Source organism: Sorex araneus, chromosome 5, assembly GCF_027595985.1.
Source record: "Sorex araneus isolate mSorAra2 chromosome 5, mSorAra2.pri, whole genome shotgun sequence".
Taxonomy (NCBI): Eukaryota; Metazoa; Chordata; class Mammalia; order Eulipotyphla; family Soricidae; genus Sorex; species Sorex araneus.
The window spans coordinates 85,970,582-85,994,113 of NC_073306.1; the positions used below are offsets into that span (position 1 = coordinate 85,970,582).

General features: G+C 57.1%; 2 protein-coding genes across 2 annotated transcripts in view; both read right to left on the reverse strand.

Annotated features, from left to right (window-relative positions):
* Positions 1 to 14,968: 14,968 nt before the first annotated feature.
* On the reverse strand, positions 14,969 to 20,410 carry SLC27A3 (solute carrier family 27 member 3). The gene is made up of 10 exons (XM_004619176.2): positions 19,722 to 20,410; positions 18,955 to 19,164; positions 18,566 to 18,724; positions 18,211 to 18,335; positions 17,834 to 18,028; positions 17,665 to 17,755; positions 17,394 to 17,592; positions 17,169 to 17,266; positions 16,957 to 17,087; positions 14,969 to 16,749 (listed from the first exon to the last, which is right to left on the reverse strand). Exons 1-10 carry the CDS (start codon positions 20,290 to 20,292, stop codon positions 16,573 to 16,575), a joined length of 1,956 nt encoding a protein of 651 aa, XP_004619233.1. The 5' UTR covers positions 20,293 to 20,410; the 3' UTR covers positions 14,969 to 16,572.
* Positions 20,411 to 21,501: 1,091 nt separating this feature from the next.
* INTS3 (integrator complex subunit 3) overlaps positions 21,502 to 23,532 on the reverse strand; it is a 28,826-nt gene continuing 26,795 nt past the window's right edge. Inside the window, exons 25-30 of the mRNA XM_004619241.2 lie at positions 23,413 to 23,461; positions 22,770 to 22,937; positions 22,583 to 22,683; positions 22,428 to 22,500; positions 22,177 to 22,333; positions 21,502 to 22,101 (exon numbers count right to left, since the gene is read on the reverse strand). Coding sequence (XP_004619298.1) covers positions 22,024 to 22,101; positions 22,177 to 22,333; positions 22,428 to 22,500; positions 22,583 to 22,683; positions 22,770 to 22,937; positions 23,413 to 23,461 — 626 coding nt within the window. The 3' untranslated portion in view covers positions 21,502 to 22,023. The remainder of the gene's footprint in view (positions 22,102 to 22,176; positions 22,334 to 22,427; positions 22,501 to 22,582; positions 22,684 to 22,769; positions 22,938 to 23,412; positions 23,462 to 23,532) is intronic.

Here is a 23,532-nt window from a genome sequence, read left to right on the forward strand (position 1 = left end):
TCTGTTGTAGGCCAGCTAGCCCCAGATTATTTCATCATTCTTTGCCTGTAAAAGTCTCTTTCCCCTCAGGTGTTTTTTAATTTTATTTTCTTCCTAACCTGTCTCCTTAATCAAGCCCCATCTGTAATATAGAGGAATAGCTGTTCTTAGCTGGAATTTGCTGGGTGTCCTATAATTGAATTGGGCATAGTGATTAAAATGACAAGAGGAAAAAAAACAGATTTAGAGGATGCAAGAAGGGACTTTCCTGCCAGCAGAAGAGAGTCTCTTGTCTTTCCCGTCACCCTCTGCTTGCTGGGAGGTGTGGGTTAGGCACCTAACCAGGTCAGATCTTGCCGTGCCCTGCCCCTGCTACACTGAATGCAGAGCCAGCTGCTCAGAGCCCAGCACCCAGGTTGGAGTCATCTCTGGGCCTCTGCTATAAAGATAGTTTTGTCTCAGCCCCCAGAAGTCTCCTAATTTGCTTTTTTGTTTGTTTTTATTTTGTCTTTTTCTTACGCGCTACTAATGTAGAGGATGAATTGAATTGTGCAATGTTGCTGTCTGGGGTTGGGAGATGAGTGTCCTGTTGCCCCACACCCTGGGGAAGGGGGGAGACCAGGCTGCGGCTGAGGGAAGGGAGCCCTTGAGTGCTGGAGTTGCTGCTCTCCTCTTGCATGTCACCCACCTGCCTCCTCAGCCCCAGGTGCTGCCGGCGTGTGGGCAGGGCACCCTGGGTACAGGGCTGAGGAAGGAGAGTTGAGATAATTTGCCTTTGAAAGCCACCTAGGAAACTTCTCCCTTTATTTTTAAAAATTAAATAATTTTTTAAGGTAAGAAGGCACTTTTAAAATAACAAACACACAAACTGCACATCTTCTCCATAAAGTCTGGGGTTGGGCTGGGCGGAGGAGCTGGAAGCAGGCTCCGTCTCCCCCATTCGGCCTCTTCTCCCCGTACTGCAGAGCTGCTGTGTGTGATTATACTGGCCCCACGGGCCTTCTGGCTTTTTTCATCTTCCCTCCCCCACATTCATTGAGCACTTAATAAAGTAACAGATGCAGCCCATTTCTGGGCTCACCAGTGGCAGAATGATCTGGAAGCTAGATGCTAGTAACAGGTAGTGATGGGGTCGTTTTTTGAGTATTTTTCTGGAGAATGTGGTACCCCTGACTGTAAGTGACGGGAGAGGGAGGGGGGCATTAATGGAACCGGGTCTGGGATTATTTTAAAACTATATATATATATATATATATATATAAAGATATATTCTTACATCTTCTTTTGCCCTTGTGCTTTGAAAGCACTGGATAAATCGTTTGGTTTTGCTTTTCTCTCTTCCACAAAATAGTGGGTTTTTTTTTTCTTTTAAAACTATTTTACCTACAAGTCATCTTGCCTTGTGGCATGACTGTCTAGCCTCTTCCTCCCCCAATGATGAAGTGCCATTTCTGTTACGTCTCCCTCTCCCCCAGCTCAGAGGTGTTCAGAGGTACAAGGTGCCCCAGTTTGTCAGTTGAGATTAAAGTAGGAACAGAGAATGTGCAATACCGTCTGGCTGGGGCTGCCCCTGCCCTGAGCTGAGTCCCCTCTGGAGCCCAGCCACCTTTTATGGGGTTTTGGAAGTAAGAAGTAAGTGATGGGGAGTGGCAGGAAGGGAAACCTAACAGTCGAGTGCCTGCTAAGGTGCTGAGATGATGGTGGTTTTGGGAAGCCTTCCCCGTTTTTGCCCTCAGGGTCATCGCATAGAAGCTCATTGCTGGCTTGTATAGGTCCATGACCCTTTGCTCAATCATGGCAGTCTGATCTTTTTTTGCCCTCTCCTTTCCCCTTTTCACACCCTTCCAGGGATAGTGATGGGGTAAGGTTTCAGTTTCCCTAATCATGATCAAATATTAGCCTTCCACCTCCTCCCTCCCCTCCTCTACTCACCCTTCTGTCTTCCTTGTTTTTCTGCTTTTCATCACGGATTACCTTGTGTCCCTCCAAGTCTGTTGTGCTCTCCATCCCCAGGTCTTGGGCCCCATAGATGCTCACCTGGTGCCCTAATACAGGAGGAAAGAATCTCCGTTGCGAGAGTTCCCCTTGAGACCCAGCACGCTGACGCCCGGGGTGATGCTAGAGTCAAGTCCTCCCAGTTTGCCTGGCTTCCTCCTTGCCCAGCGGCCCTAAAAATAGTGGCAGTTCCTGGACAGTGGCTTGTTCCCTCACATCCTGAAACGGGGTAGTTACGGCTTGGGTGACGCTAGGGATAGAGGTCTCACTTGTCAGGGGTTTGATTTTATTTTATTTTTTTAATATTTTATTTTTTGTCATTTGACCACAGCATCTGGACTTTCTCCATCCCTGGAATAAGTATTTTTTCCACTTTTTGGATGTATGTATGGTAGACAATTTTTTTAAGACACAAAGATAAATGTTTTCCTGCTTTGGTTACCTTTCCTTTCCCTTTTAAAAGGAATTAGCTATAGAACTGCTTTGTAAAGATGCTTCTTGGTATTTTACTTTTGTTCCTTTCCCCCAACAACTCCCTTTTTCTCCCCACTTCTCCAGAAGGCATAACTCCCACCCCCTCCAGTCCCAGGCTCCCTTTCCCCTCCAACAAGACCTTCATTAGCTTATGATATTTGCTGCCGAGATGTTATAACAAGGACTCATTCGTGTATATAAGCTATTTCTTGATCCATTTAAAAGGAATTGTACATTGTGTAGAAAAAAAAAATGAAAAAGAGAAAAAAAAAAGCCCTAGCCATGGATATTGTGAAACTGTGTTATGTCATTTTGTAATGTGCCCGTTTGTGTATGATCCGTGCAAAAGGGTTTCTGGGGAAGGGGCGGGGGTAGGGAGGCAGGGCTGTGGAGGGTGGGGAGAGTGGGCCGGGCCCAGCACACTGAGACTGGCAGCTGCTCCAACCCCGTCCCTCCTTAGAGATGCCACCGCCCCCATCATCCACCCCTAACTTGTGCCTTGCCTCCCCACCCTGGAGTAGTCCCTCCGGGTCACCAGCACTGCCTTGGCAGAGCCCTCCCCCTCCCCTAACCTGCCCGCCCTCCCTGCCCTCCCAGCATTAGGGTGAAACTGTGGGGAAGTGCTGGGAGTTGGGAGGTAGCCGAGGAATGGGGCACTTCCTGGGGGCATTGAAACCAAGTATTATGAATTGTAATTGTATTTGCACTGTTTTTTTCCCTCTGATTGCATCAGCATATATACAATATACCTATATAACAAAATTCAGTGTCAAGCTTTCTTATGCAAGGGATTTCCCCCACCCCACCCCCCAACAAAGAACCTAGTTTTATAATCTTTGAGGGTGGATTGTTAGAGGATGGTAGAAAGTGAGGATCTTCGCAAGCCCTTTGGGACAGGCTCGCCCAGGGAGAGCCCCCATCCATCCTCACGGTGAGAGCCTTGTGGAGTGAAGGGAAAGTGAAGGCCCCTCCTCGTCGGGCCGTGCCATGGGGGAGAGCAGGCACCACACACAGCAGGGATGGGCCCGGGCCCATCCCAGGCTTCCGAACAACTGGCTGTGACCTTCAGTAGTTCATTTTCTAGGTCTCAGTTTTTTTATTTGTCAAGTGATGGGGTGATTATCTGGCCAAGAATCGAAACGTACAGTCCATGCTTCCTCCCCTACTTGCAGAACAGAGTAATCTGAGGTGAGGAAAGTGTTGGGCTAGAAAACCAGGCAGGTGACCAGAGACTGATGGTTCGTGTGTGACAGTGCCCTTGGACAGCTGCCAGCCCACTGCTGATTTGGTTTGGGAAGGCAAGCAGAGGGTTGTCTAGGACATCAGTCTGACCTGTGACAGACATCATTACCCCCAGGCCTCTTGTCCTTCAAAGACGGGGACCAGGCCTCAAGCCCCACCTCACAGGCAACCAGGGACCCGTCAGGGCAGCTGACCAATGAATGCTCTGGCTCAGTGGCTAGTACTTAGGCCTTTGGTGAGCTACAAGATGCAGAACTTCCCCCATCTTGGTGACAAGCAGGGGAGTTCAGTTATAATCTGCATCTTGTCTCCTTCCCTCAGATCTCATCTGAACCCCTAAAGGCAACTGTCTCACTGTCTGCTTCAGGGCCCCATTTCCCTGCTGCCTGGACTGAGCACTCCCACGCTAGGTTCTTGGCTGGCAAGGCCTGGGGAGGACACAGGAAGGGGGTGAGGCCCAGGTGCAGGTGGAAGGGTAAGTGGGGGCGGGGGGTGCAGGGCGGTGGGATGGGGAATGGCCTTCTCTGAACGGGGTGGGTGGGAGGGGAACAAGACCCTTTTGCACAACTCTCTTTTAAGTTTCCTTTTTTTTTTTTTTTAACTCATTCTGATTTTCTGCATTGTGTTTGGGAAATAAAATGAAAAAACTAAGACCAATAGAAACTGGTTTTCAAAAAGGCAAATACACTCCCATCTGTTTCAGATGCTGCTGAGCACTTCAGCAGTGACAGATTCAAATAATAAGCTAATTTTTGGAGAAAGGATTAAAAGAAAAAAAAACTTTGTAATATTTATCACTTGCAAGCTATGTTTAATAAAGAAAGGAATGGTTTCTAAACTTCCCTGTGGCCGTGCTTTAGTCATGGTGGTTGGGAGGTGGCAGTTGGGTGGGAAAATTTTGACTTCACAGTCATGGGATGCCATCCGTATGAACCCTTTTCTTCATTGTGATCATTGGGAGCCTTCACCTACTCTGTATTCTTCTCACCCCATTCCCCACTTTACCTGGCGGCTGTCACTGGCCCTTTCCAGCTCTTGTCCTCATCTCACAGGCCAGCCTTTATCACATTGCTTTCCCCCTCTGGGGGCCTCGTTTTGTTTTGTTAGCACTGCCCCCAGCAGCTTAGGGGGCATGAGGTACCAGGGATGGGCCTGTTAGAGGGAGCCCCAAGTGGGGACGGGCAAGCCTAAGCACTGTTCTGTGTGGTGCCCACAGAGTACCCGGTACTCTGAGTCAGTCGGGTGTCACTGCTCTCCTCCAACGCAGCCCTTCCCATTCTCCAGCCAGGCTGGCTGGGGCTGGAGACAACCTGGAGCCACCCAGTCTTGGACAGAGGTGACCACTGAACATACTCACGGGGGTGGGAGGCACCCTGAGAACTGGCCTGACTCCTCCTTCCTTGCTGCAGCCCCCTTTCCCTCATGGGTTCACCCCGCACTGGCAGGACCCCCAGGCAGACGGACACCCCCCAGTGCTGGACAAACCACACATTGGAGATGAGGTTCTCGTGCCCAGGATTTGGATGCCCCCACCCCCATGGAGCAGCTAACTGGGCCAGTAGGGCCAGATAGCATGGGGCGGGGCAGGGCAAGGTCTGGGCGGTCTCTGGCCGGGTCGGTGGGGAGCACCCAGGTGGCTCCAGGACACCAGTGGGTGTCCCGTGCCCCAGCCCCGTACACCCATCCAGTGCACCCTGAGCCTCACTCAGGGTTTGGACTTTTGCAACCGCTGTTGGAGCCCCTACCAGGGGCAAAAAGCTGGTCAAAGGTCAGGAAATAATTCTCCCCTGTGCCCCCCAACATGGATCAGTTCCCCCCTACAGTAGCAGCCTCACCACATACCCTTTTTCTGTGGGCTCATGGATAAAGGGAACACACAAAACAGGGCGAAGCATTTGGGCCCAGTAAGCAGACCCCAGAGCCCCCACAGAACCCTGGGGAGACCTGCCCACCTGCCCTCACCTCTGGGTATGCCGGGCAGGGCCTAGTTTCAATGCATCACCCCCAAAGCTGACTCGAGTCTCCAGAACAAAGTCCTGGACCCTTAAGAACTCAGCGTGGGGCCGGAGCGATAGTACAGCGGGTAGGGCGTTCGCCTTGCACGCGGCCGACCCGGGTTCGATCCCCGGCATCCCATATGGTCCCCCAAGCACCGCCAGGAATAATTCCTGAGTGCAAAGCCAGGAGTAACCCCTGAGCATCGCTGGGTGTGACCCAAAAAGCAAAAAAAAAAAAAAAAGAACTCAGCGTGTTGGGGGGCTGGAGCGACAGCACAGCGGGTAGGGCGTTTGCCTTGCACGCGGCCAACCCGAGGCCGACCCGTTTGATTCCCAGCACCCCATATGGTCCCCTGAGCACTGCCAGGGGTAATTCCTGAGTGCAGAGCCTCAGCATGTCTCAACTATCAAGTGAAGATGAATTTTTTGTAAGACTGATATTTTGGGTCTGCATTTTATGACCCCTTCTTTCAGTTTATTAGATTATTTAGCAAACCTGGCCTTGTTTTTCCTTTATCCTGTCACCCCCCACTTTTGCTTAACTATTCTGTTTATGAGGCTTTATAACAGCTTTGGCCTTTCATAATGGCCACTGAAAAGGCCTTTCATAAAGGTTCAGTGTGGGTGGGGGAGCACCTTGACGTCTCTCAGGGGACCATACAGTGTAAGGGATCAAACCTGGGGCTCCTGCGTGCCGTCATCTCTCTCTTGTCCCTGACATTGAGGGGCCAGAGAGAACTCAGTGGGCTGAGCACATGTTTTGCATGCAAAAAGCACAGTTCCATCCCTGCACTTCATGATCTCTTGAGAACCTCCAGGAGTGAACTCAAACTTCAAACCAGAAGTAGCCCCAGAGCGCCACCAGGTGTGGTCAAAAATTTTAAAATGCTCTGCGTCCCCCCCTCCAAAAAAAAATCATAGCACAGCGGGTAGGGTGTTTGCCTTGCACTCGACCGACCCATTCAATTCCCAGCATCCCATATGGTCCCCTGAGCACCGCCAGGAGTGATTCCTGAGTGCAGAGCCAGGAGTGACCCAAAAAGAAAAAAAAAATCTCTCGAGAACTAGGATTAGCCTTACACACCTAAATTTTGTTTTGTTTTGGGGCCACACTGGCAGTACTCTGGCAGCGTGCAAGGCAAGCTCCCTGCCCTCTGTACTGTTGTTCTGGCCCCTTACACATAGAACTTAAATGAAATGTTTCAGTCCTGCAAGGCCTCTAACTGAGTTTAATTCACTCATCCATTTCTTCAATGAGTACGCTGTGGGTCTCCAGTAAGCAAGCACTCTGGGGCAAGAGCGCTAGTACAGCGGGTAGGACTGGCCCCCTGAGCACTGCCAGGAGTATTTCCTGAGTGCAGAGCCAGGAGTAACCCTGAGCATCACCAGGTGTAACCCAAAACACACACACACACACACACACACACACACACACACACACACAAGCAAGCACTCTTGTATTTGTCTCTTACAAGCTCTAGTCCAGTCTATGGACTGTTCTAGAAGGTCCTGACCTTGGCCAAGGAATCAGTGTTCTATCTGATCAGACTATTCAGCAGGAGGGTCTGTTAAAGCCATTTCACATATGGCTGACTAACCCTATCTTCACACCAGTTCTTCTGCCATGAACTTGCCCATGCAGTCCTTTTGGATTTCTTTTAAAACTTTGTTTTCTTTTCTGGGGCTTACCCAGAAAAGTCCTCAGGCTCATGCCTGGCAATACTCAGGGCACCCTCTGCAGTGCTGGAATCAACCCTGGGTCGACTGCGTTAAATGCCGGCACCTTCCAGCTTTCTTCTCTATTCACATACCCTGTGCAGTTCCATTTCACCCGCATCTGTGGTGATAGCCCGCAGCCTGCAGATGAGAAACCCGGCCTCAGAGAGGTGGGGTGACTTGCTCAATCTGTGGAACAGGTGGAGATGGCTCTCCAGGGGCCGGAGCAATAGTACTTCAGGAAGGATGCTTGCCTTGATCCCCAGCATCCCATATGGTCCCCTAGCACTGCCAGGAGTGATTGCTGAGTGCAGAGCCAGGAGTGACACTGTGCATCCCAAAATGGCTCTTCATCTTGGCTCTTGAGAGCTCAGACAGCTGCCTGGCTGACCTCATACCCCTCCAACCTCTGGGAGCTCCTGGGGCATCTGGGGCATTCAGCCTCTCTTGCCCACCCGGGGCCTTCCAGAATGAATGGTTTGGGGCCTCATACCATTGATCCCTAGCTCTTAGCCTGGAGATGGGTCATCTGACCCTTGTGCCTCCTGACCCTCCTGAAGTCCCCTGGTCATTCCCGTTGCTCCTCTCGGTGGCACCACAGGCCGGGCCTCGGGCCAGCAGCCTGGATGCATCATGGAAGCGTGGCGCCTGCCCTGCCCTCCGGCCCCAGATGCTTGCCGGGAACAGGAAGTGGGAGGCCAGACAGCCCCGCCCGGGCTCCCCTGGCGCCAGGAGCAGCCCCTGCTCCTCAGCATTGCGTGGAGTCTCCAAGTCAGCTCCAGATCAGACACACACACAGGCTCCCGCTCCTCTTTCAGCTTCCATTTCAAAGCCCCAGAGAATTTGTGAAAGGTTCTCCCAGATGTTTCCAAAGTTTGCAATTTAGGCGCCTTAAGGCATCATGAGGCTCCCTGGCTCCCTGAGACTCTTGCGCCCCCTAGTGGCTCTTTAGGCACGACACCTACAGACACTCCGGCTCTGTGGCCCCTCACTGTTGCAGCGGAGGGCGTCTTAGGCTGGGCATTGAGTCCCAAGCTCCTATACCCGCCTCTGTGGGTGCCCACCCTGACTGCCAGCGCCCCACTCACTGCTGGGCAGCCTGATCGTGGCGGTGCAGGCCCTTATAGCGGAAGGCACCCGTGCCAGCCGAACTTAAGCTGGTCATGTGTAGGCTGCCTGGCACCAAAGCAAGCCTGTGGGGGGGGGCGGGGGGGGCAGGCATCCAGCTGCTGCCCCTGCCCACTGCCATAGTGATCCTGGGAAATAGAGGGTGTGGGTACCCCTGCCTCCTGCCCCATCTGCACAGGTTCTGGTGGAAGCAGGACAGACCTGGAAATAGGATCACTGAGCTGCCCACCCGCTGCCTCCCCCTCATCCTTTGGTGCCTGCCACTGCCCTTCCTGCCGGCCTCCTGGTGAGAGGCTTCGAGCCTCAAGATTCGGTGAGTCACGGGCGCTTCACCTCCCGCAGAAAAGCGTTTTATGCATTCATTTGTTTTTTAGAGAAAAGTGTCTTAAATCTTATTTAACATTTTTTTCCTCATCAAAAAATAAAATAATGGGGCTGGGGTAGTAGTACAATGGGTGGAGCATTTGCCTTGCACGTGGCCAGCCCTGGTTCAATCCCGGCATCCAGTAAGGTCCTCTAAGCCCTGCCAGGAGTAGCCTGAGTGCAGAGCCAGGAGTCAGCCCTTAGCACAACTGGGTGTGGCCCAAAATGAAAACGAAAACAGGAAAGAGGAAAAACTAATATGTGGCAGCTATGGAGGCGTCTGGGACGTCTGGGACGTATGAAAGGAGCCGAGGTTTTCCCTGATCAAGCATCTCAGATGCGCAAAGGGGGGACCGTTCCCCCAAAAGAACCTTTTGAAGAAGTGGACTCCTTCCCCTGACCTGCAGCCGCCACTCCGCAGAGCTTCTGGGAAGAGGGAGAAAGGAAGGGGTGTCCGCGAGAAGAACCAGAGATGCCAGGAGAGTAGCCAGGCCAGAAGCGGGAGACACAAGCTCCCCACTTCCTTCCCAGGGGCTCCAAGTTGGCCTTACCTGTACCCCAACTTTACCCCCTCCTTTCTCGCTTAGGCTGGTCCCCTTCAGCACAAGCTTCACCCCATTGGAGCCCTAGAAGAGTCAGCCTCGAGGGAGGAGAGGCCTCCCGCAGGCCTTCAGCCCAGCCCTGCCCCTCACTGCCTCCTGGACAGATGCCAGCCTGAGGCGGGGCTGGAGGTCGCGGCCCTGAGCCCTCGGGCTCTGTGAAACCGGGGCTTGTATGAGACACCCTCATGGCTGCCAGGGCTAGTCCAGGTCAGGGTGACTGGTCCAGGGAGAACTCTCTGTGTCCCCTTTTCCTGCTCTGCGCTCCTCTGCCAGATGGTCCCCAGGAACCACCAGTTGGCCCCAGAGCACCACTGCTGTGGCCCCTGTGGCCCGCCAAGAACCAAGTGTAATGCTTTGCCCTTTGGGGACCAAGGCAGCTCTTTCCTGTCCCCCGTCTTTCTAAGGATGGTTTGGAAGTGATGGATGCTGTTTACTGGCCATACAGGGTTTCTGTCTGCGTTGTCACCCAGAGCTCACCACATGTTCAGTTGTGCAGTCATCACCAGTCATGTCTCAGGGAGGGGTCAAGGGAAGGGGTATCCCAGAAATCACCAGGAGCCCCTCCACAGGCCCTGCCGGTGCATCCAGGACTGCACTGATGATGCTGGGGACCATGTGGGGCTCCTGTCTCTACAGCCCTGCTCATCCTCTCTCCATTCAGCCAGCTTTATGGCTGTACGTTCCAAGTGTGGATCAAGAACATTTACTGTGGGGGCTGGAGCGATAGCACAGTGGGTAGGGCGTTTGCCTTGCACGCAGCCGACCCGGGTTCAATTCCCAGCATCCCATATGGTCCCCTGAGCACCGCCAGGGGTAATTCCTGAGTGAAGAGCCAGGAGTAACCCCTGTGCATTGCCGGGTGTGACCCAAAAAGAAAAAAAAAAAAAAAACAAGAACATTTACTGTGTTCATTCACCAGATGCAGGTGGTGTATATTTGGGTGGTTTCCGATTTGGGGGAACAATCAATAATGCTGTGAGTTTTTTTGTGGCTAGACATATGTTAAGGTCTCTTGAATTTCTGGGTTGTAGGATGACCCTACATTTTGAGGCACTGGAGAACTATTGAGAAAAGTGGCTGTGGTTTATTACATTCTAAGCTTTTCTAAAACCATCCATACAGGGACCAGAGAGATAACACAGAGGGCAGGGCATTTGCCCTGCATATGGTCAGCCTGCATTCAATCCCTGGAACCCCATAAGGTCCTCTGAGTGCAGCCAGGAATGATTCTTGAGCACAGACCCAGGAGTAAGTACCACTAGGTGTGATCCCCCAGCCCCCACAAAAAATACCCCTCTGGGACCAGACCAGTCCCCTGAGCATCATTGGGTGTGACCCAAAAAAGTTAAAAAAAAAAAACACCTTCATATAAAAGTCAACTTTTGTTCTTTTTTTAAATTTAAAAACTAATTTTAATTTGGTGCCACACCCAGCAGTGCTCAGGACTTATTTCTGGCTCTGCACTCAGGTATTACTTCCGGCAGTGCTCGGGAAACCATATGGGATGCCGGAGATCAAACCTGGGATGGCTGTGCACCAGGTAAGCTCCATACCTGTTATACTATTGCTTCAGTCCCAGCTTTTATTCTGTTCTGTGGCCACACCCAGGGTCCCTCCTGGCCAGGCTGTGGGACCTGCCTTGGGCCTGGACTCCTGGCTCAGCCCTTTGAGCATTTTCTCTCAGGCTCCAGGAACCAGCTCTGGGCTGGCAGGTTCCCAAGCAGCACCGGGATGCCGGAACCACTCCTGGTCGCTTTGGCCGTTGTGTGACCATCTGGGTTGGTGCTGGACCTGAGAATGAGACACTGTACACACAGCCTGTGTGTTGGGGGCCACCAGTGTCACACCCCGCAGTGCTCAGGACCCATGTGCTGGGGTGCAAACAGCTCTGCGTCCCAGCTATGTGCTCTGACCAAATTTCTCTGGGTCAAATGCTTGGGCGTCCTTACCCCCAACTCCATGAACTCTGGCCTCTCTCCACTGTGTTCTTCTCTCTACTGGGCACATCTCCTTTTTGTTCTTTTTTGGGCCCCACCCAGAGATGATCTCTCTCCCTCTGCTTCTCTCTCTCTCTCTCTCTCTCTCTCTCTCTCTCTCTGTGTGTGTGTGTGTGTGTGTCTTTCTCTCTGTCTCTGTCTCTCTCTCTGTCTCACTATCTCTATTTCTGTGTGTCTCTGTCTCTGTCTTTCTGTGTCTGTGTCTGTGTCTCTGTCTTTCTGTCTCTGTCTCTGTCTCTGTTTCTGTCTCTGTCTTTGTTTCTGTCTCTCTCGGCTCCACACCCAAGAGTCACTCTTGTTGGTGCGTGGCGGATTATAGGTGACTCAGGGGATCAAACCCAGACTGACCACATGCGAGTGCCTTATCTTGCTGTCCTATCACTCTCGTCCCGACACTCACATCTTTCTTCTTCTTGCCCTGGAAATAGAAACTCTTAATATGTGTACTGTTTTTGTTTGTTTTGGGGTCACACCCTGCTATGTTCACAGCTTACTTCTGGGAGCTGCATTCAGGGATCAATCCTGGTGTTAGAGGACCATATGGGGTACCAGGGATCAAACCTGGGGTGGTAGTATGCAAGAAAAGCACCCTACCCACTTCCTATCCCTCCAGTCCTTAATGTGTGTACTATTATGCAATAGAAGAGTTTCAAATAATATGGGCTGGAGAGATAAAACAGTGGGGAAGGCACTTGCATACCACCAACCTGGTTCCATGCCAGCACTCTTTATGGTCTCCTGAGCCCCATCAGGAGAGATCCCTATGCATAGATCCAGCAGTACGCCCCATGCACAGCTGGGCATGGCCCCAAAGCAAAACAGACAGAATAAAGTTTCAAACACCAGTATTACTAATAAACATACTCCCCAAAGAAGTGCAAAGTGTTTTTTTGTTTTTTGTTTTTTTGGATCACACCCAGCGATGCACAGGGATTACTCCTGGCTCTGCACTCAGGAATTACCCTGGCGGTGCTCAGGGGACCGCCCTACCCACTATGCTATTGCTCCAGCCCCTATGTCTTTATTCTTACAGGAAAGCTAATAATTGCAATATTCTCTATAAGGAAAAAGTATCTACGGACTGGAGTGATAGCACAGCGGGTAGGGTGTTTGCGTTGCACACAGCCCACCCAGAGTCGATCCCCAGCATCCCATATGGTCCCCAAGCACTGCCAGGAGTGATTCCTGAGTGAGTCAGGAGTAACTCCTGAGTGCTGCTGGGTGTATCCCCCACACACCAAAAGAAAAGAAAAGAAAAGAAAAGAAAAGAAACTATATGCTTTGAAAATCTTTGTGTTTCCTGTATTAATTTTTAAAGTCTGGTTGGCCTTGACTCTGCAGATTTGAACCATTGTCGTGGCCTTGCTGAAGGAGTGCTTTACCCTCTATACCATCTCTCCAACTCAAACCTTTGTGTCTTCAATGACATTACTGGGTCCAGAGAGATGACAGTGTGTAGGACACTTGTCTCACACACAGCCAACTGGAGTTTGGTCTCAGCACCACATAGAATCCCCTTGATCCCTGCCAGGAGTTATCCCTGAGCACCTAGCCAGGAGTCAGCCATGAGCACAGCTTGGTGTGGCCTCTCCACAAAAAAACGGTATTATCAAGGAAGTGAAAAAGGAACCCGCAGAACTACAGAAGGTTAGGGGTGTGGTTAGTGAAAAAGCACACACTTAAAAAATATGAAGCCCTGGATCTCATTGCTGGTTTCCCAAAACAACAATAACACCTCTGGGCGTGTGACTCCTTGAACAAAAAGAAAAAAGAATATTAATCAAATGTATCTCTGGATGGGAGCTTGAATTCAGAATCTATATGTATATATATATGCAGATGCATGTTATGTTTATACTGTATCTTTTTCTTTTTTAAAATTTTTGGTGCTCAGGGTTTCCTCCCGGAGCTCCGAGAACCATATGGGGTGGGGGCGGCGGTGGAGCCCGGGCGGGTCACGTTTAAGGCAAGTGTCTCAACGCTTGTGCTGTCTCCCCTGCACCCACGCTGCATCTTGTCTCACGGGGTGAGGCAGCTGCACAGCGAGGCGACAAGGACAGGAGCGGGCGGACGGGCGCCAAAGGCTCGTGTTGCTCTGCATGAGCTTCCGGCCCTGGCACCACGCCCCCACCCCCCCCCCCCCCGACACTGCCAGGTGTGGCAAAAGGGGAACAACCAACCCAAAATATAAAGAACAAGGGAAGAATCTGAATAGGCTCCAAAGAAAATATACAAACGACGACTAACATGAAAACTGCTTTCCCTGGGGGCTGAAGAGACGGGACGGCGGGTAGGGCACTGGCCTCGCACTCATGGGACCTGGCTCCATCCGATCCGCGGGACCACACGGAGCCCCGAGCGCCGCCAGGAGTGAGCCCCGCGGATTCGCTTGGCCCCAGACGAACAAAAGAACAAACCAAGAAGAACATGGTGAAGCTCGCAGTCATTACACTCACTTGGGGAGATGAGCTAGACAGTGGCACAGTCGCAAGAACTCACCAGCACGCTAAAACACTGGCCTGCACTTTAGGTGGCTTTTGGTTCGGTTTTGTGTTGTTTTTGGGCCACACCTGGTGACGTTCAGGGATTACCTCTAGCCTCAGGAATCACTCCTGGGGTGCTTGGGGGCCATCAGGGTGCAGGTGATTAACGGGGTCGGCTCCTGCAGGGCAAGCACCCTATGCTATCCCTAGGTGCTCAGGGCTTACTCCTAGCGGGCTCAGGAGACCCTATGGGATGTTGGGGGTCCAACCGGTCAGCAGCCTCAAGGCTGGTACCTCACCTGCTGCACTATCTCTCCTGCCCCTTTAGAAGGGGGACTTCTAGGGTCTGCCAATTATGTCCCAGTGGAAATGCTTTTCTGCCCAAACTTTGCTGCCTAGGGGCCCAAAATGTAGGCCTGCGGCACTGGCAAGCGCCCCTGTATGGCTCAAGGGTGTGGGCGTGAGTGAGTGGGTGCGGGGCCACACAAATGCGCAGGCGCTGGCCTGGGCGGAAAGGGCGGGGCGATCGGAAGAAGGCCCCGCCCCTCCCTTCCCCCTCTTCCCCAGGCCCCTTCGGGAAGGCCGCAGTTTGCAGGTTGGCACTGCCCAGAGGTCAGCAGTGGCGAGGACTTTCTGCCCAGTGCAGCGAGCGCCACCCTTTTCCACCCTCCTGGGCATCCATCGCCCTTGGCCTTCCCAACTTCCTCCAGGGAGGAAGTGCGCCGGGAGCTGGAGGGCAATTTCTGGGCCCCTGCCAGAGACCAGGCTTGGCAGGGCCGGTCACTTTCTCCGTTCTGCTTTTGTGCCCGCCCAGCAACTGAAAGCCGGATGTGTTCCAGCAGAATTCTTCACAGACCCCGAGATGGGGCCCGTATCATTTTCACAAGTCGTGAACAGTCTGACTTTTTGTTTTTCATTTTTAATGGCTGAGAGTTTTAAGCCACACCCAGCTATGCTCAGAGATCCCTCCCGACAGGCTCAGGGGGACTGTGATGCTGGGATTCGAACCTAGGTCGGTCGTATGCAAGGCAAATGCCCTGCCTACTATACTATCTCTCCAGCCCCTCAAGCTTTAATTATTTGGGTTTCTGAGGGCCACACTGACACTGATAATGGACCACTCCTGGCTCCTTGCTCTTGCATGGCTTCCAGCTGTGCGGGGTGGGGTGGGGGAACCACGTGGTCTGGAGATGGAGCCTGGGGCTCCTACATGCAAAGTCTGTCCCCGCCACTGAGCCATCTCCCTGACTCTCACTACTAGCTTATATCTGTTGGGGCATAGCTGGTGGTGCTCGGGGCTTACTCCAGGTAAGAGTGACCCTATGAGGCGCCAGGGCTGGGCCAAGTTGGCCACATGAAAGGTAAGTGCCCTGCCTGCTGAACTATCTCTATGGTCCCCCTCCTCAGCTCTTAGATACTGAAGTTTCTGACACCTCACCTTAGGGTCAGGGCAGTCTTCCTCCTCTTGTTCCATCTAGGCCTCCTGCCACCTCAGGCATACCCCAGGTTCTGTCACTCTCCAGAACCTGGGGACTCCCAGTCTGCCTGCTGCTTCTGGGAAGATTTTTTTTCTCCCCACTTTTACTTTTTGGGCCATACGCAGATGTGCTCAGGGCTTACTCCTGGCTCTGCACTCAAGAATCACTCCTAATGGGGGCTGGGGTGCTGAGGATCAAGCCCGGATTGGCCCTGTGCAAAGCAAGTGCTTTACCCACCGTGCTATTTCTCTTGCCCCCCTCCTCAGATCTGTTGATAGCATGATCGTGACTGGGTTCCAAAGGGTAGGATCTCTGGCATACCACACCCCAGTGTGTGGGATCCCAGAAGCACAGAGAGAAGGGAAGAGGAAAATAGAGTGAAAACTACTCTAAAAAACAAAATCGGGGGCATAGAGGCAGTAGAGCAGGCAGGGTGCTGGCCTTGCATGTGACTGACCCAGGTTTGATACCCGGCACTACAAAAGACTCCCCGAGCCCACCAGGAGTGATCCTTGAGCGCAGAGCCAGGAGTAAGCTCGGCATATGGGGGTATGGTCTAACCCTGCGCTCCCGCCAACAAAAACTCACAACAAAGAGTCAACAGCTGGAGAGGAGAGAAGGCTCAAAGGCTGAGCACAGGTTTGGCATGGGGACATGAGTGTCATCCCTGGCACCCTAGCTGCGGGACCCCTTGAGGTCTGCTGGGTGTGGCCCCGGCAAAGACTAGGGCCAACAGCACTAAGTGGCCGATCCTCCTCAACGGCCTCTTTTTCAGACAGCTGAGAAGGGGAGCCAGGAGCTCATCCCCACCTGGCCTCACCCGCATTTGTGGAGCCAGGGGCGGTGGGGGGGAATGGGGAGGGACACCTATGTCAGGGCAGCCGTCTGTGTCCCGAACACCCTAACCACCTGGGGCTGCCCTCAGCGGGTCCCTGGGAGCACGGTGAGGTCTCTCCCAGGACAAGGATCACCCAGAGGCACAGCTGGAGAGGTGCCCACGGCTTGTGTCCCCACAGACAGCCAGACGGTTCCCTGGGTCAGAGCAGCAGCTTCCACCCTTTTTATTAGAAAACAACGGCAATAAAAGCAGTGCCAGGAAGGCTTAGGGCCCGAGGTGCTTAGATGCGCAGGTGCCCTGTCAGGAGGGCGCGGTACCGGGCGGCTGTGAGTGGCAGGTAGGCAGCAGCGGCCCCGTCCAACACGTACAGTGGCTCTGACACGGCACTCGGGTCAAAGCCCTCCTGGGCCAGTCGCACCTTCTGCTGCTTGAAGGTCTCTGTGGTGGCCAGAGACTCCTGGGGGGCAGAGGAGGAGCCTCTGAGTGGGGCGCCCTGCCCAGGCCCGGTCAGCCCTGAGTTCTGAGGGTAGGTCTGGGCACTGCTCACCAAGGAGCATGTTACAAGGAAGGAGCCAGACCTGGAGAAGGCGCAGGGAGTGAGGAGTGGGGCCCCCTGGTGGGAGCTGGCGGCAAACACACCGTGGGTGGGGGTGTTGCTGATTACCTGGAGCCTCAAGAACCGCGGTCGGGCATAAGGTGGCAAGTTCTCAGACACGTGGCTGTAGAGCCTGGCGAGGTCCAGGCTGTGTGGGGGCCGCAGCACCAAGGCTGCCATTCCGGCCCGGCCTTCATGCCCTGGGGGGGTGGGGCTTGTGTCAGGGGGTGCTGCCGCCTTCGCCCTGGGATGCCAACCCTGCCCTGGCCCTGCCCAGGCACCTGGCACGCGGACGCCATAGACATTCACATCCTGCAGGAAGTCGAGGGCCTCCAGGACTCCTGCAACCTCGGTGGTGGCCACGTTTTCCCCCTTCCACCTGCAGTGAGCAAACAAATGGGAACCGGGACTGGTGGGAAGGAAGGAAGCACGCAGGCGGGGAAGCGCGACCCGGAGGCTGGGCAGGAAGGGGGCCGGGAGGTGGGGAATGGGGTCCTGGGGCGTACCTGAAGGTGTCTCCAGTGCGGTCGTGGAAGCGCAGGAAACCGTCTGTGTCACGGACGAGCAGGTCTCCGGTGTTGAAGAACACGTCCCCGGGCCGGAAGACGTCCTGCAGCAGCTTGCCCTGGGTCAGCTCGGGACCTCCAGCGTAGCCCAGGAACGGGGACTGCTGGCTCACGGGGGCCACCAACAGCCCGGGCTCCCCTGGCGGAGTCACGGGGTAAGGCCAGGCCTCCCCAGCTCCCTGTGCCCAGCACCCCCGGGGCCAGCACCCACCTGCACAGGTGGCCACGCAACGCCCCTTGGCGTTCCGGATCGGCTGCCCTGTGGTGCCATCATAGCGGATCAGAGCGAAGGGGAAGACGAGCTGGGGTGGGAACCTCACGGGTCACTGCACCTGCAGCAGGGTCCCCCCACCCTGCCCAGGGGCCCCGCCGCATCCCACCTTGTAAATCCAGGAGGCCCGGCCCACAGCGCCGCACTGGCCCGTGTAGTTGAAGGTGGCGACGTTGCCCTCAGTGAGGCCATAGGTCTCCAGCACCTGCAGGGGCCCGAAGCGCCGCACGAACCGCTCCCAGGTATCTGGCCGCAGCCCGCTGCCCACCGCCAGCCGTACTCGGTGTCCGTGCTCTGCTGGGCTCTGCAGGGGGCAGAGCTTCACTGCACCCCCAAACCTCTCCTAGGGTGCCACTGACCCCTAGGCACCTCAGTGGCCACACCCACTGGTGCTTGGGGGCTGCTCCTGTCTCTGTGCTGTGTCCCACTCGGCCCTGCCCCTTTCTTGGGCTTCCTCTGCTCAGCAGCTGGCATCTGCCCACATACCGGTGGCTGGTTGACAAGGTAGCGGCACAGCTCGCCGATGTACTGGAGCACAGTGACCCCATGCTGCTGGCAGTCCTCCCAGAACTGGCCCGCTGAGAACTTGGACTTCAGCACCACTGTGGCCCCTGCAGGCAAGGGCAGGAAGGGATTGAAGGCTACTGGGGAGCCCTGTGCGCCTCCTTCCCAGAATCAAGCCTGCGCTGTGATGCAGCCCCCAGGAGGGGACCTGGAGGGACCCAGGTGACCCCTTCTTTTACACCCGTGCCTCCTCTCCCTCCCTCTGGGGACCCCACCTTGAAGAGCGCCCCCACCCGCTCAGCTGTGCTGCAGGTCCTTGGAGGCATGAGGCACTGACCAATGCCCAGGCAGCCCACGATGCCAAGCAGCGAACCGGACATGTGGTAGAGTGGCAGAGCTAGGTAGATGATGTCCTCCTGGTGGACGCCACACAGCTGGTAAAAGGCCTGGCACTGCAGCACTTTCAGGTGGCTAATGCGCGCAGCCTTGGGGAGGCCTGGGGGCAGCAAAGGATGACAGAGGGAGTGGGCAGCGATGCCCTGTCCCCTCTGTCCACCTCTGCCACACCCCCCAGATTCAAGAAAGACAAAGAAAGAGGCTGAGATGATAAACCCATTCATTCCCGCCCCCACAGAGAGGTCTCTGGGATCAATTTCCTGGCGGGGTGGGGAAGCTTTTGGAGGACCGTCCCCGCCTGTTTCTGGGGAAGGCCAGGGCCCGTCGCACCTGTGGTGCCTGAGGTGAAGATGTACAGGCACGTGTCCATCACATTCTGTGGGGCGGACAGGTACCCGGGCACAGGCTTGTCTGCTTCTGCCGCGGCCTCTGCCAGCAGGTCCGGGATGCCCGAAGGAGCGGGGGAAGGTCCTGCCGCCCACAAGTGGAGCCCCAGGGCTCTCAGGGCCGGCAGGTCAGGCTCCAGGGACTCCAGGAACTCTGGAGGGGGGGAAAGCCCAGATCGGTCGCTCCCCAGAAACCCTCTTCGCCCCAGTGCGCTCCCACCCTGTCATCCACACTGCTCTTGGAATACTATTCAAGCCCAGGTGGGAGAATTCCATGCATCATAGGCCCATCAGAGACCAAGGGGCTCCCTCGGAGCAGAGCCGCTTCTGAACCTCTGAGCACCCCTCCCTGGCCCCGCCCCAGTTCTGGCCCCGCCCCCTCACCCTGCAAGCACGCCCCAGAGGCCCCGCCCGCAGCCCAGGCCCCACCTCTCAGCCTATGGAGGCCCTGCCCCGCAGTCTGTGAGCTGCGCCCCAGAGGCCCCGCCCGCAGCATAGGGCCCCACCCATCCTGGAGGTCCCGCCCCAGAGGCCCCGCCCACAGCCTAGGGCCCCGCCCTTTGGCCTATGAGCCCCGCCTATTCTTGAAGCCCCGCCCCTCAGCCTGTGAGCTCCGCCCCAGAGCCCCCGCCCGCAGCCCAGGGCCCCGCCCACTCTGGCAGCCGCTCCACCCGGACCCCGCCCCGCGCAGCCCGCGCCCGCCGCACTTACCTGGCGCCAGCACCAGCGCGCGCGCGCCGCAGCCGCGGAGACAGTGCAGCAGGGGGGCGCGGCGCAGGGCGCTGGGCACAAAGGCCGCGCGCAGGCCGGCCTTGGCCAACCCGAACCAGAGCCACAGGAACTCGGGGCTGGCGGGAAGGAGCAGCGCCACGGTGGCCCCCGGGGTCAGAGGGGCCGCGCTCTCGGCCCGCGCCTCGCCGCCGTCTCCCGGCCCCGCGCTCCAGCCCCGCGCGCGCAGGAAGGCTCGCGCCGCCCGGTTGCTCTGGCGCTCTGCCTCGGCGTAGCTGAAGCGCCGCGCGCCGCTCACGAGGAAAGTGTGCGCGGGCCGCCGGCGAGCCAGCTGCGCGAGGCGCCAGGCCAGGCTGCAGCCCGCCTCGGGACCCTGGGGGTCGGCGGCGGCAGCGGCCAGCGCCTCCGCGCGGAGGGCCCTTTTGCATCGCGCGGCGCGCACGGCGAAGGCCAGGTCAGCCGCCAGCCAGCGCAGCTGCAGCCACAGGGGCTGCTTCCGAAGCAGCAGCAGCGGCACCAGCAGCAGCGGCAGCAGCAGCAGGAGGGCGGCCATGGTGCCCGAGCCTGCCCTCGGCCCGCCGGCCCCGACACTCCGTCCCGAAATACTGGGCTGCTCGTGCGGGCGCTTAGACCGCTCCTTCCCGGGAGCGCGCGCGCTGGCACACGCCCCTTCCCACCCAGCCCCCCGCCCCTGCTCCCCTCGGGCCGGGAGCGGGGAGGGGGCGGCCCTCCCCACAGCCTCGCCCCGCCCAAGGCCCGCACTCTCCGGGACCAGGGCGGTGCTCCCGCCGCCCCCGTCTTCATTTTGCTGGGGCTTTCACCCCCGGGGTGAGCGAGGGATGTCCCGCTGCACTTTGGAGCCGGGCCGGAGGGCCGCTCGCGGCCCGTCTTTCCCTCGCATCCCCCATCCCCTCCGGAAAGGGAACGTGCCCCTGGGCTCCCCAAACAGGCCGAAGCCGGGCCCCTTACCTGCCGGGTGTTGCAAGTCCCGGCAGGAACGCCAAAATGACGCCCTCTCCCCCGGCTGGCTGCCCGCAGCACCCCGCCCCCGGGAGAAGTAGGGGAAAGGTGCCGGTCCGTCCGCCAGATCCCCGGAGGGGCCACGCGAAGCCCTCCCTCTGGGCAAGGGCAGCAGATGGGGACGCCCACTAAGGCCTTCGCCAGAACTCGGGAAGGCGAGAGGTCTGGCCTTGAAAAGGCGGCGGGAGTTGCCACGGGGAGGGGAGGGGGGCGGGGGGATACATTTGCAGGCTGCATAGAGGTCATCCCCCACTTCCCTGCACTGCGGGCAGCAGATCCTGGCTGGGCCGTCGCCAGGCTCCTGCTTGTTAGAAATCCTCCCTCTGCAAGGGTCTGGCTCCTGCCTGTTAGAAATCCTCCCTCTGCAAGGGTCTGGCCCGCGACTGCCAGGAGAGACTTGTGTTGGCCTGAGAAAAAGGCGGCCCTTGGCCCACGCTGCTCCCGGAGGTGAGCTGCTCCCGGAGGTGACCAGGCAGCCCTGGGTTCCAGCAAGTCCCGGCAGGAACGCCAAACCGACGCTGTCTCCCCCCAGCTGGCTGCTGGCAGCACCCCGCACCCACGCCAGGGCCAGCGTGGGGTGTGGTGGGACTCAGTGGTGGGGGCTGCCTCGTGCTGAGTAAATGGACTTCCGGTGGACACACTGGCGAGGGGGGCAAGGACTCCTGCGCAAGAGGTTCTGACTTTTATTGTCATTTAGAAACAACTTTTAAAACGCGATTATCTCTGCAAAAACAAAAGAAAACCCGACCCACCCCACCCCCACAAAATCTAAACAGAACGAAATGGGCCCATTTGACAGTTCTGTGGCACATGTGTGGGCCCCCCAGGGCTGGGCCTGACCCCAGGCAACATAAGTTCCAAGGAACCACAGCCTCCCCGCAAGCCCCGCCAGGCACAGGCCAAGTCCCCGCCGTTCTGTGTCCGAGGGTGTCCCAGGGTGAAGTCCGGTGTGGAGGAGTGAGGACACGAGTGGTGGGGGCGCTGCCTCGGGCCAGCTGCCCTGTAACTCCCATGTGGGAAGAGGGAGAGTCTGAGCCCCTCCCAGGACCTGGGGGTATCTGGGGGGACAGTTCCTGGGGGCTCCAGGGGTGCCGGACCAGGCAGATTCGCGGCAGCTTCCTGGCAGCAGCTCCTCCCTCCCGTGGGCCAGGCACCAGCAAGGTGAGAGAAGCTTGCATGACCTTCTGGCCCCTGCCCTCCTCGCCCCTGCGCCTGTGCGGTGCGGTGGCAGCAGTGCTGGCAGTGACACAGGGACCAGGGGGCCTCAGTCACTGTCAGAGCCCACAGCGGAGGACCCCTTCCGTTTCCGCTTGGTGGGCTTCGGCTTTGTGTCCTCCTCCTCCTGGAAAAGATGGGGGTACGGGGGTTGGGAGGCGGGAGTCGGGGGCCGGGCGCCCGTGTGGGGCCGGGGGCTCACCGAGGCGCTGCTGGAACCCGACTCCTCCTCGGTGTTGGGGGGCTGTGCCGCGTTCTTGCGGCTCCGGGGGCTGGAGAGCGCTGCTTTCCGCCGGCTCTTGGGTGGTTTGCTGGAGGAGTCCTCATACTCCTCGGCCAGGGAGAAGAGGTCGCTGAACCTGCGTGCACAGCCAGGGCAGGGGTCAGCACCTGCTGGCCCAACAGCCAGCCCCAGCAGCCCCCGCCGGCCCCGACACCCCCCGCCTCACGCACTTCATCTTGTGGGCTTCATCACAGCTTGCCTGCACGTGCTGCAGAGCCTGGAGAATCGGGGTCTGGCTGAAAACTGGAGGGCAGAGGGAGCACATGCAGAGCCCAGCGCAGGGGGCTGCACCCCCCACCCCCCCACCCGGCAGCCCCATGCCTACAGTTCTGCTTGGTGTTGGTCAGGTTGAGCCGCAGGTTGTCCAGGTGCTCCAGGATCTGCTCCAGGGTCAGCTGGGCCAGCTTGCTGCTCGAGCTCCTCAGGCTGCAGGCAGTGCCCGGGCAGTCTCAGTCTCAGCTGCTCTGGTGCCATCCTCCCCCGACACCTCCCGCCCGCGGGGCCAGGCCCACCTCTGCCTCTTGCGGGGGAGACTGTTGTTCTTGATGAGCAGCGACTTGATGTGCTCGGCTAGCAGCTCATCGTGCTTCATGCACCAGTGCCGCAGGATGCTGGTGGTGAACTGATCGTCGGGGTGGCAGGCCCGGCTCAGCACCATCTTCACCATCTCCTCACTGGGCCTGGGAGGGTGCAGAGGGCTGGGGGGCCGACTCACACCTGCCTGGCCCGAGGAGTCTCTGGCTCCACCCCCCTGCCCCAGCCCGAGGGTCTGGTCCCACCCTCTGCAGGGGAGATGTATCTGCCTGCCATGGAGGGGCCACCCAGCCTCCCCTGCTGGCCCTCCTGACCGCCCGCCTGCCCTGGGCCACAACCAGAAGAGGAGAGGAGGGGATGGCAGTGCAAGAATGGCTCCCTGATCAGTGGCCCAGGGAGGGGGCATGTGTATGGCCCCCTGCGCTGCCTGCGTCACCTGTGGGACAGCCCCGGGGCACAGGAGTTATCCCAAGTGTCATGGCAGCAGGAGACTGGGATGTCTGGTCCCACCTCTGTGGATGGGCCCTAAGGGGGGCGGGGCCGTGCAGAGGAAGCAGTGGCTTCGTGGGCAGCTGAGGGAAGGGTGGCGGCAGAGGCCAGCCTGGGGACCTGGGGACTCACTTCTCTCTCCGGAGCTGCAGCAGCAGGCACGACAGGGCCTCCGGGTGCTCTGGGGGAAGAGCACAGGCCGCTCAGGAGGACACACGCTCCCGCCCCCCACTGCACCCACCCCCCGCCCCC

Coding starts and splice junctions, on each gene's coding strand:
- SLC27A3 (XM_004619176.2), bottom strand. CDS start 20,292: ATGGCCGCCCTCCTGCTGCTGCTGCCGCTGCTGCTGGTGCCGCTGCTG. Junction 19,165..19,721: donor CGCGCTGGTGCTGGCGCCAG/GTAAGTGCGGCG, acceptor CCCCCCCTCCAG/AGTTCCTGGAGTCCCTGGAG. Junction 17,088..17,168: donor CTATGGCGTCCGCGTGCCAG/GTGCCTGGGCAG, acceptor CCACCCCCCCAG/GGCATGAAGGCCGGGCCGGA.